At 41.5% G+C, this 15,000-nt stretch overlaps 1 protein-coding gene across 1 annotated transcript in view; it reads left to right on the top strand.

Annotated features, from left to right (window-relative positions):
* LOC124392113 (phosphoinositide 3-kinase regulatory subunit 6) overlaps positions 1–15,000 on the top strand; it is a 16,576-nt gene that overhangs the window by 1,228 nt on the left and 348 nt on the right. The window contains exons 2-22 of the mRNA XM_046858801.1: positions 80–164; positions 267–353; positions 1,073–1,164; positions 1,986–2,054; positions 2,177–2,309; positions 2,951–3,020; positions 3,879–4,065; positions 4,463–4,488; positions 4,891–5,188; positions 6,040–6,151; positions 9,197–9,283; positions 9,682–10,066; positions 10,515–10,611; positions 10,948–11,070; positions 11,194–11,301; positions 11,751–11,853; positions 12,008–12,078; positions 12,208–12,298; positions 13,537–13,589; positions 13,842–13,948; positions 14,040–15,000. The exon at positions 14,040–15,000 is cut by the window's right edge and continues 348 nt beyond it. Of these exons, the coding sequence (XP_046714757.1) occupies positions 113–164; positions 267–353; positions 1,073–1,164; positions 1,986–2,054; positions 2,177–2,309; positions 2,951–3,020; positions 3,879–4,065; positions 4,463–4,488; positions 4,891–5,188; positions 6,040–6,151; positions 9,197–9,283; positions 9,682–10,066; positions 10,515–10,611; positions 10,948–11,070; positions 11,194–11,301; positions 11,751–11,853; positions 12,008–12,078; positions 12,208–12,298; positions 13,537–13,589; positions 13,842–13,948; positions 14,040–14,196 (2,508 nt within the window). The 5' untranslated portion in view covers positions 80–112 and the 3' untranslated portion in view covers positions 14,197–15,000. The remainder of the gene's footprint in view (positions 1–79; positions 165–266; positions 354–1,072; positions 1,165–1,985; positions 2,055–2,176; positions 2,310–2,950; positions 3,021–3,878; positions 4,066–4,462; positions 4,489–4,890; positions 5,189–6,039; positions 6,152–9,196; positions 9,284–9,681; positions 10,067–10,514; positions 10,612–10,947; positions 11,071–11,193; positions 11,302–11,750; positions 11,854–12,007; positions 12,079–12,207; positions 12,299–13,536; positions 13,590–13,841; positions 13,949–14,039) is intronic.

Raw genomic sequence — 15,000 nt, 5'->3', positions numbered from 1 at the left:
TCAGCTCTAAGTGTGTGTGTGTGTGTGTGTGTGTGTGTGTGTGTGTGTGTGTTACATACATTTCGGCTCTTTCCATTAGAGCGAACAGCAGCAGTGACATCACCATGCTGACATGATGGCAGAGTGGGTAAGCCCTAGTGACTGCAGCAGTATGGACTCTCCAGGTGATTATTAATGTTTTATAAGCGCATTATTATCACACACAACTCATTACATGAGGTTATAAGGGTAAGCGTTCACAATGCATGTGGTTTGTGTGCTTTTAGAATTTGCAGCTCTCGATTCAGAGATCTACAGAAGCCTCCAGGCCATTCTGAGAGAGTTGGACACCTCACAGCCCGTCGTAAATAAAGGTAAGACACTCACCTGCAGGGAGTCAAGTGGAGTGTGAACACTTATACTGTGTGTGTGTGTGTGTGTGTGTGTGTGTGTGTGTGTGTGTGTGCGTGCGTGCGTGCGTGTGTGCGTGCGTGTGAGTGTGTGAGTTTGTGTGTGTGTGTGTGTGTGTGTGTGTTACGTGACATATTTATGAAATGATCCTTGTGTATGTATTTGGAGTGTGTACACGGTGCAGTGGGGGATATATTACATACAGCACATGTGTACCTGAGTATAGTGTATATTTACCTGCACATACCTGAGATGGGCAGTAATATGGAGGATGCACTTAGCTGGAATATGAGGAAAGTATAAAGTCGTTTGTTTGTGTGTGTGTGTGTGTGTGTGTGTGTGTGTGTGTGTGTGTTCTTGCTTGGAGTATGCAGCAGTTCCTACACTCACGTTGAGTAAGAAACCTTGAGTACGGCCAAAAACACAAACTTTAGAAGCTAGCTAGTAAATGTTATTTATAGTAGAAAAGGGTGCGTTTGTAAATATGCATATTCATGAATATTCAGAGGTCATTAGCATGTAGAGACGATCCATGATATTCAGGCTAAATGAGGTAGATCGGAGAGTTAAACATCACACACAGCTGTGGGACAACTCTGAGGGATACTAAGGAACATTGACAATGTGTGTGTGTGTGTGTGTGTGTGTGTGTGTGTGTGTGTGTGTGTGTGTGTGTGTTTAGGAATGCTGAGATGGACGTTGCATAAGAAGGTGCAGTGTGATCCTCAGAGGAGCCTCGCTTTGGTCCGAGTCACCATCAAGGAGCTGGAGAGAGTAAGTCACTGTGTGTGTGTGTGTGTGTGTGTGTGTGTGTGTGTGTGTGTGTGTGTGTGTGTGTTGTGGAGGTATCTGGGAGTTTCTATAGATAACAATCCATGACACTGACACAGGGATCTTAGAGCTGTTTCATTAGTTTGTTAGTCGAAGTTGTAAGCGTAGGAGGCGGAGTCACGTATTCTTTTATAATTATATGTATGTCATGTTGGGAACCGATTTACTTCCTGTTCCTTCACTAATACCTTATTAGGAGCTCCTGAAGATACTTACAGGTTTACTGTTACACTGGAAACTCCTTCCATACACAAGCACATTTCCCCTTACAAACTTAGACACATCAACTATTGTTAAGTGGTGGAGTGTATCTGCCTCTGTTACTATGGAAACAATACTGTATCAGAGCATTCATATAAGGGTCAAAGGGGTTTTCACTTGTCACCTGTACATTACAGCAGAGTGAAATTCTCTTTCTCTGCATATGCCAGTGATGTTAGGAAGCTGGGGTCAGAGCATAGCGTCCACCATGATGGAGGCCCTGGAGCACTGAGGGTTAAGGGTTCTGCTTAAGAGTCCATGAGCAGCAGATTGGTGATACTGGGTCTTAAACCTCTGACCTTCTGATCAGTAACCCAGAGCCCTAACCACTGGTCTTCCACTTCCCCATAGTACTGTCAGAGCTGCTGTTCTAGAGAATTCATTCACTACCTGACAACCAATCACAATCCAGCAACTGTGTGCGTGTGTGTGTGTATGTGTGTGTGTGTGTGTGTGTGTGTGTGTGTGTGTGTGTGTGTGTGTGTGTGTGTGCTTTTTTACAGGCTGAGAGAGTGGACATTAAAATACACATCATCCCGCTGTTACACACTCTCATGTACGCTGTCATGCAGGTAACTTAGTAATATTTCATTATATTGGGTATTTATATTTAACGTGCTTATCCTAATGTGTGTGTGTGTGTGTGTGTGTGTGTGTGTGTGTGTGTGTGTGTGTGTGTGTGTGTGTGTTGCAGGCCGTGTACATCCCTGATGATCTGTATAAAAGGCTGTACGAGTCGTGTAAGAGGATGCTGACTCTGCCAGAGCCGTTCTGTACTGTAGGACTTCATTACACTAGACAATTAAAGACAGAGAGACACACACCAGGTATCACACACACACACACACACACACACACACACACACACACACACACAAAGAGTGATTTATATATAGATGTATATTAGGTGTGTTTGTGGTGTTTGGCGTACAGGTCTGGTTCAGTGATGTTCAGTTTCAGGTTTAATGTCATTACAAATGAATTTATTTTATATATTTTTCAAACTGTTCAATATTGACTTCTAAAATGTCACTTAATTGTTTTAATCCTACATACTTATATATAAAAAAGTCAAACATTTTAAAGATTTTAAATCAGCAGTCTTGAATTTGACTGTAATTATTGTCTAATTTTCTTTTTTTTTAATGGTCACAATATCTCAGGAAATTGTATTGTGACAAATTATTAATAATAACAGTCATATTTCATCCTCACACACGCTCCACTAGGAGGAACCATGGTTCTGTGTTCCAGATGTGTTTGAGTCCAACAGTGAAAATGTGCCAGATGTAAAAAAAAAAAAATGGCATTAATAATAATGTTTTTTGTTTTTAAAATGATTTTAACGTTTGCGTGTCATAAATTCCATAAAGCAGATATAATAAAGAGGAAATATAAATCATGAAGCACCAATCAGTGTGTGTGTGTGTGTGTGTGTGTGTGTGTGTGTGTGTGTGTGTAAAACCAGGCCTGCTGTATCTAAGGAAACTTATGGCTGAACACAATCTAAGGAATGAAAATTATCCTTTACAGGAACGGTAAGTACACAAACACCCACACCCACACACACACACACACACACACACACACACACACACACACTACAAAAAAATTCAGAATGATATCGGTTTATCACTTGGACTGGTTTGACCTGATCCCCTGTTTCTGTTGCGTGTCATGTCGTTGTGTCCGGAATAATATAAAACTTCCTTATCAGAAGCTCCCTGTGGCACATACCTCATTATCCACATTCCTTCATCTGTCTGTCTGTCCCTGACTCTGCCTCCTACAGGCCACGTCCACACCGCAGTGTGTGTGTGTGTGTGTGTGTGTGTGTGTGTGTGTGTGTGTGTGAGGAGTCTCAGTGTTGTGCTGTTGTGTGTTCTCTGCTGAAGCTGAGTTACTGTTCTGAGGATGATTGGTTTCCAACAGCAGCGTTTCTCTGAGTGTTTTATGCCTCTCACACTGCAGCACCTCCACAGCTATTAAACTGTTTCTGCTTCTTTTATATAATCAGGAACGTTCACTTTTTATCCGTTTACATTCACGTTGTGTGTTACTGAGTGTGTCTCTGAAACAGGACAGGTTCATGCTGAGTTACCATGGCAACTGCAAATACACTGACAGCATATATGATATTAAAGTAGTGTTTTCAGGACATTGTGTCTCATGCTTTTTCATCTCTCTCACACATACACACACAAAAATACACACACACACACACTCACACTCACAGTAGTTGACTGCAGCACAGTAATGTGACTATCATCTGATACAGATTCCTTCGACTTTTAAGCAAGATTTGGTTAATACTGTGCGTGTGTGTGTGTGTGTGTGTGTGTGTGTGTGTGTGTGTGCGTGTGTGTGTGTGTGTGTGTGTGTGTGTGTGCGTGCAGTGTGTTTGTTTTTGTCGACCCAGCTGTGTTTTCAGAGTCTCTGTGCATGATGTTGAAGGAGGACCTGGAGGCAGAGGGCCGGATGGAGACGCAGCTTGGTTACATGCGTCATGTAATACAGCGCCTCCTACAGGCTACGCTAGGAGAGGACAACTGTCACGGACCAACACTCACACGTGCCCTGAAGGTCTCTTTTACACGCACACACACACACACACACACACACACACACACACACACACACACACACTTCTTCAGTGATAAAGAGTCTGAATAATACACCCCTGTGTGATTAAAAAGTTCTCATTAAAACATATTTACATTGTAATGAAAGTGTCAGAAATATGTCACACACACACACACACACACACACACGTTTGCTTGTTGCTGAGCAACTCTGAGCTTCTGTTGTACTGTGTGGAGCTTCAGAATCAGTCTGTGGGTTCATCTCGGGGTCTCAGGGTGAGCAGAAAAAAGATCTATACGAGTGTCTTGTTTGTTTTGAGAACTGAGCACTATTCCATGAGAGAAATGAGCTAGGAACTTGAGATATGTTACTGAGGTGTGTACTGCTCCCTTCACAGAACAACATCAGGATGCAGGAGCTCAGGTTCCTCATCTCACAGCTTTATGAGATTATACCCACAGAACACCAGACTCCTCTTTATTAGGGGGAAATGACTCCAGGATGCTGGTCCCCAGGTCCACAAAAGCTTCATGTGGTCAGAAGAACATAGAAAAGGTGGACAGAGGATTGATTACTGAACATAAAGACAGACATGTTTATGTTCGAGGTGTTCACAAAGGGGAGGAGAGGAGGAGAAGAGTAGTGGAGGAGTGGAGGAGTGAAGGAGAGGAGTGTGTGTGTGTGGAGTTGGTGCTCAGCCTCCAGAAATGTTTGGACTATGTTTTCTCGTTAGAGGTTTTGATAAAATTTGACATTTTCAGTGGGATTTCTGATGTTTGAACTTTAATGTATAAGCACAAGTGTAAACTCAAATTTAGGCACCAGGGACATCAGGGTCATCAGGGTCATCAGGGTCATCAATTACATCAGGGTCATCAGAGACATCAGGGTCATCAGGGTCATCAATTACATCAGGGTCATCAGAGACATCAGGGACATCAGGGACATCAGAGACATCAGGGACATCAGAGACATCAGAGACATCAGGGACATCAGAGACATCAGAGACATCAGGGACATCAGGGACATCAGGGTCATCAGAGACATCAGTGACATTAAGTTTATCAGGGACATCAGGGACATCAGGGACATCAGGGACATCAGGGACATTAGGTTCATCAGGGTAGTAGTAGCATAGTGGTTAAACTTACATTTACATTTACAGCATTTAGCAGACGCCCTTATCCAGAGCAACTTACAAAAGTGCTTTGAGTCTCTAGTAATGAATAAATCTACACTGTACACCAGATTACACACTTAATATAAATATAAAAACTGTTTGACTTCTGATCAGAGGGTCATGAGTTTAAATCTCAAGCTGCCACTGTTGGGTTTAACACAAGGTCATTAACGCCTGGGAGACCAGGGGCATTGGGGTAGATTATAGGGAACAGGGTGTAAATGTACCTGGATTTTAAATTATGTTAATGAACTAGTTAATTTATTAGGCTAAATGTCTGTCTGTCTGTTTGTCTGTCTGTCTGTCTGTCTGTCTGTCTGTCTGTCTGTCTGTCTGTCTGTCTGTCTGTCTGTCTGTCTGGTTGTCTGTCTGTCTGTCTGTCTGTCTGTCTGTCTGTCTGTCTGTCTGTCTGTTTGTCTGTCTGTCTGGTTGTCTGTTTGTCTATTCCTCTTTCTAAGTACAGTATATAATATGTATAATATATTTATGTAAAAGTTTTGTTTTGTGTCCCTGTAGCATTTATCCTGACATCTAACGTCTGCAGCTCTGTGTGTGTGTGTGTGTGTGTGTGTGTGTGTGTGTGTGTGTGTGTGTGTGTGTTATTATGAGCAAGAGTGTTTGTTTGTAATCTTATTCATGCGTATGGGTTTTCTTTCATGTGCGTGTTCACCAGCCTGCTGGTGTGTGGGTGTATTTCATTTACATTTATCTCTGTTTGTGTGTGTGTGTGTGTGTGTGTGTGTGTGTGTGTGTGTGTGTGTGTGTGTGTGTGTAGGAGCTACAGCAGGATGTAGAGTTATTTTAATGAGATTTTGGAGTGTGTAGCGTTAGGTCAAAATGAGCAAAACGACCTTACACAACGTCTCCAACAACTCTACACACAACTGCTGCTCAACACCGGCAAAGGTACTGCACTGAAACCACATCTCTACACTACTCTACTCAACTCTATACATCTCTACACTACTCTACTCAACTCTATACATCTCTACACTACTCTATTCAACTATATACATCTCTACACTACTCTACTTAACTCTATACATCTCTACACTACTCTATTCAACTCTATACATCTCTACACTACTCTACTCAACTCTATACATCTCTACACTACTCTATTCAACTCTACACTACTCTACTCAACTCTATACATCTCTACACTACTCTATTCATCTCTACACTACTCTACTCAACTCTATACATCTCTACACTATTCTATTCAACTATATACATCTCACACTACTCTACTCAACTCTATACATCTCTACACTACTCTATTCAACTCTACACTACTCTACTCAACTCTATACATCTCTACCCTACTCTATTCAACTATACATCTCTACACTACTCTATTCAACTCTATACATCTCTACACTACTCTATACATCTCTACACTACTCTATTCAACGCTATACATCTCTACACTACTCTATTCAACTCTATACATCTCTACACTACTCTACTCAACTCTATACATCTCTACACTACTCTATACCTCTCTCCACTACTCTACTCAACTCTATAAATCTCTACAATACTCTATTCAACTCTACATCTCTACACTCTCTATTCAACTCTATACATCTATACACTACTCTATTCAACTCTACATCTCTACACTACTCTACTCTACTCTATACATCTCTACACTACTCTATTCAACTCTATACATCTCTACACTACTCTATTCAACTCTGCACTACTCTACTCAACTCTATACATCTCTACACTACTCTATACATCTTTGCACTACTCTACTCAACTCCATACATCTCTACACTACTCTATTCAACTCTATACATCTCTACACTACTCTATTTAACTCTATACATCTCTACACTACTCTATACATCTCTACACTACTCTATTCAACTCTATACATCTCTACACTACTCTACATCTCTACACTCTCTACTCTACTCTATACATCTCACACCACTCTACTCAACTCTATACATCTCTATACATCTCTACCCTACTCTATTCAACTCTACACTACTCTACTCAACTCTATACATCTCTACACTACTCTACTTTACTCTATACATCTCACACCACTCTATTCAACTCTATACATCTCTACACTACTCTATTTAACTCTATACATCTCTACACTACTCTACTTCAACTCTATACATCTCTACACCACTCTACTCAACTCTATACATCTCACACCACTCTATTCAACTCTATACATCTCACACTACTCTACTCAACTCTATACATTTCTACACTACTCTATTCAACTCTATACATCTCTACACTACTCTATTCAACTCTGCACTACTCTACTCAACTCTATACATCTCTACACTACTCTATACATCTCTACACTACTCTATACATCTCTACACTACTCTATTTAACTCTATACATCTCTACACTACTCTATTGAACTCTATACATCTCTACACTACTCTATTCAACTATATACATCTCTACACTACTCTATTCAACTCTATACATCTCTACACTACTCTATACATCTCTACACTACTCTACTCTACTCTATACAGCTCTACACTTCTCTACTTTACTCTATACATCTCTACACTACTCTATTGAACTCTATACATCTCTACACTACTCTATTCAACTATATACATCTCTACACTACTCTATTCAACTCTATACATCTCACACTACTCTATACATCTCTACACTACTCTACTCTCTATACATCTCTACACTACTCTACTACTCTATACATCTCTACACTACTCTACTCAACTCTATACATCTCTACACCACTCTACTTTACTCTATACATCTCTACACTACTCTATTCAACTCTATACATCTCTACACCACTCTACTTTACTCTATACATCTCACACCACTCTATTCAACTCTACACTACTCTACTTTACTCTATACATCTCTACACTACTCTACTCAACTCCATACATCTCTACACCACTCTACTCAACTCTATACATCTCACACTACTCTACTCTACTCTATACATCTCACACCACTCTACTCTATACATCTCTACACTCTCTACTCTACTCTACATCTCTACACTACTCTACTCTATACAGCTCTACACTACTCTACTCTATACATCTCTACACTACTCTACTCAACTCTATACATCTCACACCACTCTACTCTACTCTATACATCTACACTACTCTACTCAACTCTATACATCTCACACCACTCTACTCTACTCTATACAGCTCTACACTCTCTACTCTACTCTACTCTATACATCTCTACACCACTCTACTCTATACATCTCTACACCACTCTACTCTACTCTATACATCTCTCACACCACTCTACTCAACTCTATACATCTCTACACTACTCTACTCTACTCTATACATCTCTACACTCTCTACTCAACTCTATACATCTCTCACACCACTCTACTCTACTCTATACAGCTCTACACTTCTCTACTTTACTCTATACATCTCACACCACTCTATTCAACTCTATACATCTCACACTACTCTACTCTACTCTATACATCTCACACTACTCTACTTTACTCTATACATCTCTACACTACTCTACTTTACTCTATACATCTCCAAAAATAATCTATAATAAACTTTTCTCTTGTACTCTACAAACCTTCTGTTCCATTCTTACAAAACACATATAAATAAATGTATAGTTAAATAAATACAATTTAGTTATACATTTTATTATAAAAATAGTCCTGTATTGCCACACATACACACACAGACACACAAATACACACACATACACACAACACACACACACACACACACACACACACACACACACACACACACACACACACACACACACACACACACACACACACACACAGACATACACACATTAAGAAATAGATTAATAAAGTTAATTATTTGTTAATTATTTTATTACACTAATTGTGTTTGTTTTAACATTGTGTGTGTGTGTGTGTGTGTGTGTGTGTGTGTGTGTGTGTGTGTGTTTCAGATCCATTGTATTATGGCTCTCTGGCCAATGTTTCTTTTCCCAATCCAGATATGAGTTTCCACGTCTGGTGGGAGGAGGAAGAGCTCTGTAAGTCTAATCTCTTTCAGAAGTGTGTGTGTGTGTGTGTGTGTGTGTGTGTGTGTGTGTGTGTGTGTGTGTGTGTGCAGCTCATATCCTTGTCTATACCAAAGGTCTGTATGAGGTTTAATATAATAATAGCATCCAGTTAATGTAAGGGTTAAACATCTGGAACATACAGTCTGGAAACTTCTGGTCTGGGCCTCTGGTGGAACCGTTAATGTATTTATGTATAGGTGTTTCCTAATTAATTTTATTTTACAAATCTGTGTGTGTATGTGTGTGTGTGTGTGTGTGTGTGTGTGTGTGTGTGTGAGAGAGAGAGAGAGAGAAAGATAAGGTTTAGGTTTAGAGTGTAAAAGTGTAGTTCTGGTTTGGGATTGAACCTCGTGTTGTTCCTCGCTCAGGGAGAGAACTGGCCAAGTTTGTGCGCAGCGGCTCCAGCGATAGCATCTGCATCTCCGCAGAGGATTTCGACATGTCTGAGTTTTCCTCCTACATGGACTCAGACATGCCGCGTCATTCCGTCCTCTCCACGGACAGCGGCATCGAGCGCGACATGACTCTGAGCTCGGACTCGGAGATGAAGAGCACGTGGCGTCTGTTGAGGCGGGGTGGGATGAAGGTGAAGCCTTCGGTGACGGACAGCGTGATGTACTTACAGGACGCTTTAGTGAGTGGGAGCTCGTTTCTTAAACAGCAGCAACGCCAGAGGCACATCACGGCTAACATCGTAGTGATGGGGGATGACCGCGTTCTCGGGAGACTCGCCAGGGCGTACTTCACACTCAGGTACAACTCACACCATCGCCTCAGTACTCATGGTCACAAAAACATGAAAAATGATATGTATTAAATGATCTGACTCTCAGGATATCTCAGGACTCAGATATCTCCTCTGTGTTGCTGTTAAAGTGATTGACATTTTTGTAAACAAACTGAACAGTAGTGGTAAGTAGTGTAGAGGGTGTGGTTTAGGATGTGTCCACAAGCGACCAAATGTTTGTGATGAGTTTTATGTGGCTTATATGGTAGCTGGTTTGGGACACGCCCACAAAAGTTAGTAGGGTGTGTGGTTTGGGACACGCCCACAGTGGACTGCTGGGTATACAGTGAGTAGGGTGTGTGGTTTGGGACATGTTCACAGAAGTGAGGAGTATGTGTGGTGTGTGTTACTGAGCTGATGAAGATGGAATGGAAGAATAAAAGTCTTTTCATGCTTGTATTTTTATTGTGACAGGAAAAGAGAATCTCGGAGACTTTTTCTGACCATGAAATTAAACATAAAGATGTTTTATGTCCCTGTGTCCACGCAGCAGCTTTCCTCACCCACCACGGTGAGACACACACACACACACACACACACACACACATTACACTGTGCACTGATCACCAGCATGTGTCCTGTTCTCATAAAATCATCACCTGCTTTCTTTCGGGGAGTTATTACACACATACATCTAAATAACTATATTTCACCTTGTGTGTGTGTGTGTGTGTGTGTGTGTGTATGTGTGTGTCATTTTACATTTATATACCTCCTGAAGTGTGTTTGAAAACAGGAACATTACAGCAATAAATGACGTGTGTGTGTGTGTGTGTGTGTGTGTGTGTGTGTGTGTGTGTGTGTGTGTGTGTGTATGTGATTTCCTCTTTTTAATGCGTGTTTGTAGGAAAGTGTGTGTCTGATGGACTCTAACCCGTGTGTGTTGGGTTCATACCTGGGGAAGGTGGACCCCTGGTACGAGTGTAACGTCATCAGTCTGGGTCACATGATCCCCAAACTTGCTGCCATGGTAACAAACGTCTCACCTGAATAACAAGCATGACATCATAATAATGAGCATTATTCATTGTTCTCCGGAATGATGTGTGTGTGTGTGTGTGTGTGTGTGTGTGTGTGTGTGTGTGTGTGTCAGTCTGACCCCAGCAGGACCCACGAGCCCAACCCTTTTATAGCTGATGTTATTTCTTATTACGTGCGAATGGGGCAGCAGCCGGTTTACTTCACCATCTACTACGTGAAGGTGAGAGCTCACTTCCTCTGGATTATTATCTCATGAACATCACATTACACTGAAACAAACCTTTATGGTGTTCTGCAGGTAGAAATAAATCTCGACTGATTTGACTAATAAACCACACACAAAAAATAATAATGTGCATTATAATTCAATTAAATATTGTTTAAATCCTCACTTTATTGTTTGCATATGATCTCAGAATCAACAGCAAAATAAATATGTGTTTTCCATCTTCAGTCTGTATTTTCTATTCCCGATGTTTTTTTATGTTAAAATCTGAGTAGGTTTTTGTCTGTTGCTTCTACTTAAGAAAAAGTCTTCTGAATGATGTGAATGTTAGGAATCTGCAGATACATAAACTGATTCTGAACACCAGGAACCTTTCCCACTGACTAAAGTTGCAGATGTGTGTGTGTGTGTGTGTGTGTGTGTGTGTGTGTGTGTGTGTGTAGATTGTGTTCTGTAATCCATCCAAAGACACGGTGGAGGATGTCTTCCTGTCTCATGCCAGTATCAAGTTCCCTGAGTTTACACAGCGTCACACCACTGGTAGAGGTATAAACACTGCTCTGGTGTGTGTGTGTGTGTGTGTGTGTGTGTGTGTGTGTGTGTGTGTGTGTTGATTTACAGTTCACTTTAATATAAAATACTATAATGTCATGCCATGAAACATGTTCAGGTCACATGATCGTGTCACTTCCTCCTACAGACTTGACTATAAGACAGAAAAAGCAGTGTGCAGAACAAAGCGGCGCGCTCGTTTCACTAAACTACAGGAAGGTACCGTAAACAGACCACACCCACACCTGCATCTAGCCACACCCTCTAGAATTATTTCTACACTAATTATTAATACATTTATTCTCTTTTCAACTTCTTCGAATCTGACACATGATTTCCTCCTCTCAGGTGTCACTGAGTAACAGAGAATCAGAGCGAACCATCGCATTACGAACAGCGAGAATGCAGATTTCAGCCATAACCTCCAATAAAATCCAAGGTGCTGCTCTCAGCCAATCACAGCACACAACGCTGCTCTCAGCCAATCACAGCACACAGCGCTGCTCTCAGCCAATCACAGCACACAACGCTGCTCTCAGCCAATCACAGCACACAACGCTGCTCTCAGCCAATCACAGCACACAACACTGCTCTCAGCCAATCACAGCACACAACGCTGCTCTCAGCCAATCACAGCACACAACACTGCTCTCAGCCAATCACAGCACACAACACTGCTCTCAGCCAATCACAGCACACTGTACTGCTCTCAGCCAATCACAGAACACCACACTGCTCTCAGCCAGTCACAACGCACTGTACTGCTCTCAGCCAATCACAGAACACCACACTGCTCTCAGCCAGTCACAACACACTGTACTGCTCTCAGCCAATCACAGCACACAACGCTGCTCTCAGCCAATCACAGCACACAACGCTGCTCTCAGCCAATCACAGCACACAACGCTGCTCTCAGCCAATCACAACACACTGTACTGCTCTCAGCCAATCACAACACACTGTACTGCTCTCAGCCAATCACAGCACACACACTGCTCTCAGCCAGTCACAACACACTGTACTGCTCTCAGCCAATCACAGAACACCACACTGCTCTCAGCCAATCACAACACACTGTACTGCTCTCAGCCAATCACAACACACTGTACTGCTCTCAGCCAATCACAACACACTGTACTGCTCTCAGCCAATCACACACACTGTACTGTCTCAGCCAATCACAACACACTGCTCTCAGCCAATCACAACACACTGTACTGCTCTCAGCCAATCACAACACACTGTACTGCTCTCAGCCAATCACAGAACACCACACTGCTCTCAGCCAGTCACAACACACTGTACTGCTCTCAGCCAATCACAACACACTGTACTGCTCTCAGCCAATCACAACACACTGTACTGCTCTCAGCCAGTCACAACACACTGTACTGCTCTCAGCCAATCACAACACACTGTACTGCTCAGCCAATCACAGAACACCACACTGCTCTCAGCCAGTCACAACACACTGTACTGCTCTCAGCCAATCACAACACACTGTACTGCTCTTAGCCAATCACAACACACTGTACTGCTCTCAGCCAATCACAACACACTGTACTGCTCTCAGCCAATCACAACACACTGTACTGCTCTCAGCCAATCAGAAAACAGCATGAATGAAATAAATAGGAATTATGTGTTGAAGTGTCTCTATGATATTTTGTCTCTCAGACATGAACTGCCTCATCGTAGACGTGTTTGATGTGAAAACCAAATATATCTCGGTGAGACACTTTACACTTATATACTTTTTGTATTAGGAGTTTTAGTAGTAACAGTGATGTCATTTCAAATCTGTGTGCTGCCACTGTGGGGCCCCTGAGTGTGGCCCTAGTATTTATTTATTTTAAAATTGATCAAATTTTTCCTACATTTTCTAATTTTCCCTAAAGGTACAGGAGATGTGTGTTAATTCTACTCAGAATCCTTGAAGTTTTTTTTTTAGTTATATTACAGTATGTTTTATATTTTCCCAGGAGCCCAAAATCCGGACGTGCAGCCTGAACCTGAACACAAGTGAGAAGACAGGATTCACACTGTGTCTGGATAAAGACTCCCGCAGAACTTTCCACGACGTTCAAAGGTCAGAGGTCACTTCTAACTGTGTCTTCTAAGATCTCATGTAAAAAAAACCTTTTGCTAAAAAGGTTTTGTTGTTTTTTTCTGATTTACAGTGTTGAGATAGAACCTTGTAAAGAGCCTGGATATTACATTCAAAAGTCCATGAGGTCAAAGTTCAACACAGAAGAAGATTCAGAATCAGGACTGAGCAAGTTTATGAATCGAGGACTTCCTCTTTCAATACACACCTTCTCAGGCATCATTTCCTGACAGAGAACAGCTGAAGAAACGCACTTTGGTGGACACTTTGGCGCTAACCGCTAACTGCTAGCTAATTGTGACCCTCGTATTGTGCGGTTATATTTAATATCCTCTATGATATGAAGGTCACACAGTTCTGTGCTGCTAAACACACACACTGAATCGTGGTGTGTTTAACAAAAAACCCCAGACTACTGGTGTGTGTTTAAAAGCCACAACTATGAAAATGACTTCCTCTTCCCTTCTCGGAAATGATTTTTCTGACGTTTCGGGGGAAAGAGCAGACTGGAGCAAACTTAGCGACATGCTAACACACCCATTCAAAAGAGGGTTCATGCAAAATATCACGTATTAAAAAAGGTCCCTGATCTTTTGCTTATTTATAAATCATTCATGGAAACATCTCATGTCTGTTCAACTGAAAGACAAATCTGTAAATGTTAAAAAATGAGTAACAGATTGCTGTAACTTTTCTCTAAACTATGGAAAGTCATCTGTTTTAGCTGAAAATAACTAGCTAGGATTGTGCTGAAGGATATTAAATACAGCCAGGTGATTAGCATTACACTGAAGGAAGTAGCTATGTTTGTGCTATACAGTACAGTACAGTGAGGTATTATAATTGAAAGACGGCTCTAAAGCATCGATGTTAACGTAGATGTCAGGATTAGCGCTGAGTTTCATCACTTCAACACTAAAACAGAGGGACAATCAGCTCATTTACTGAATGTTTGGTTTGGAACACATGCTGACTACATTGTTTGCAAACTGTCCAGTGTGCTCAAGGACGACTTTGTTAGGTAGCTAGAATAA

The sequence above is a fragment of the Silurus meridionalis genome, chromosome 1, assembly GCF_014805685.1.
Source record: "Silurus meridionalis isolate SWU-2019-XX chromosome 1, ASM1480568v1, whole genome shotgun sequence".
Classification (NCBI taxonomy): Eukaryota; Metazoa; Chordata; class Actinopteri; order Siluriformes; family Siluridae; genus Silurus; species Silurus meridionalis.
This window is presented reverse-complemented; position numbering and strand designations above follow the sequence as displayed.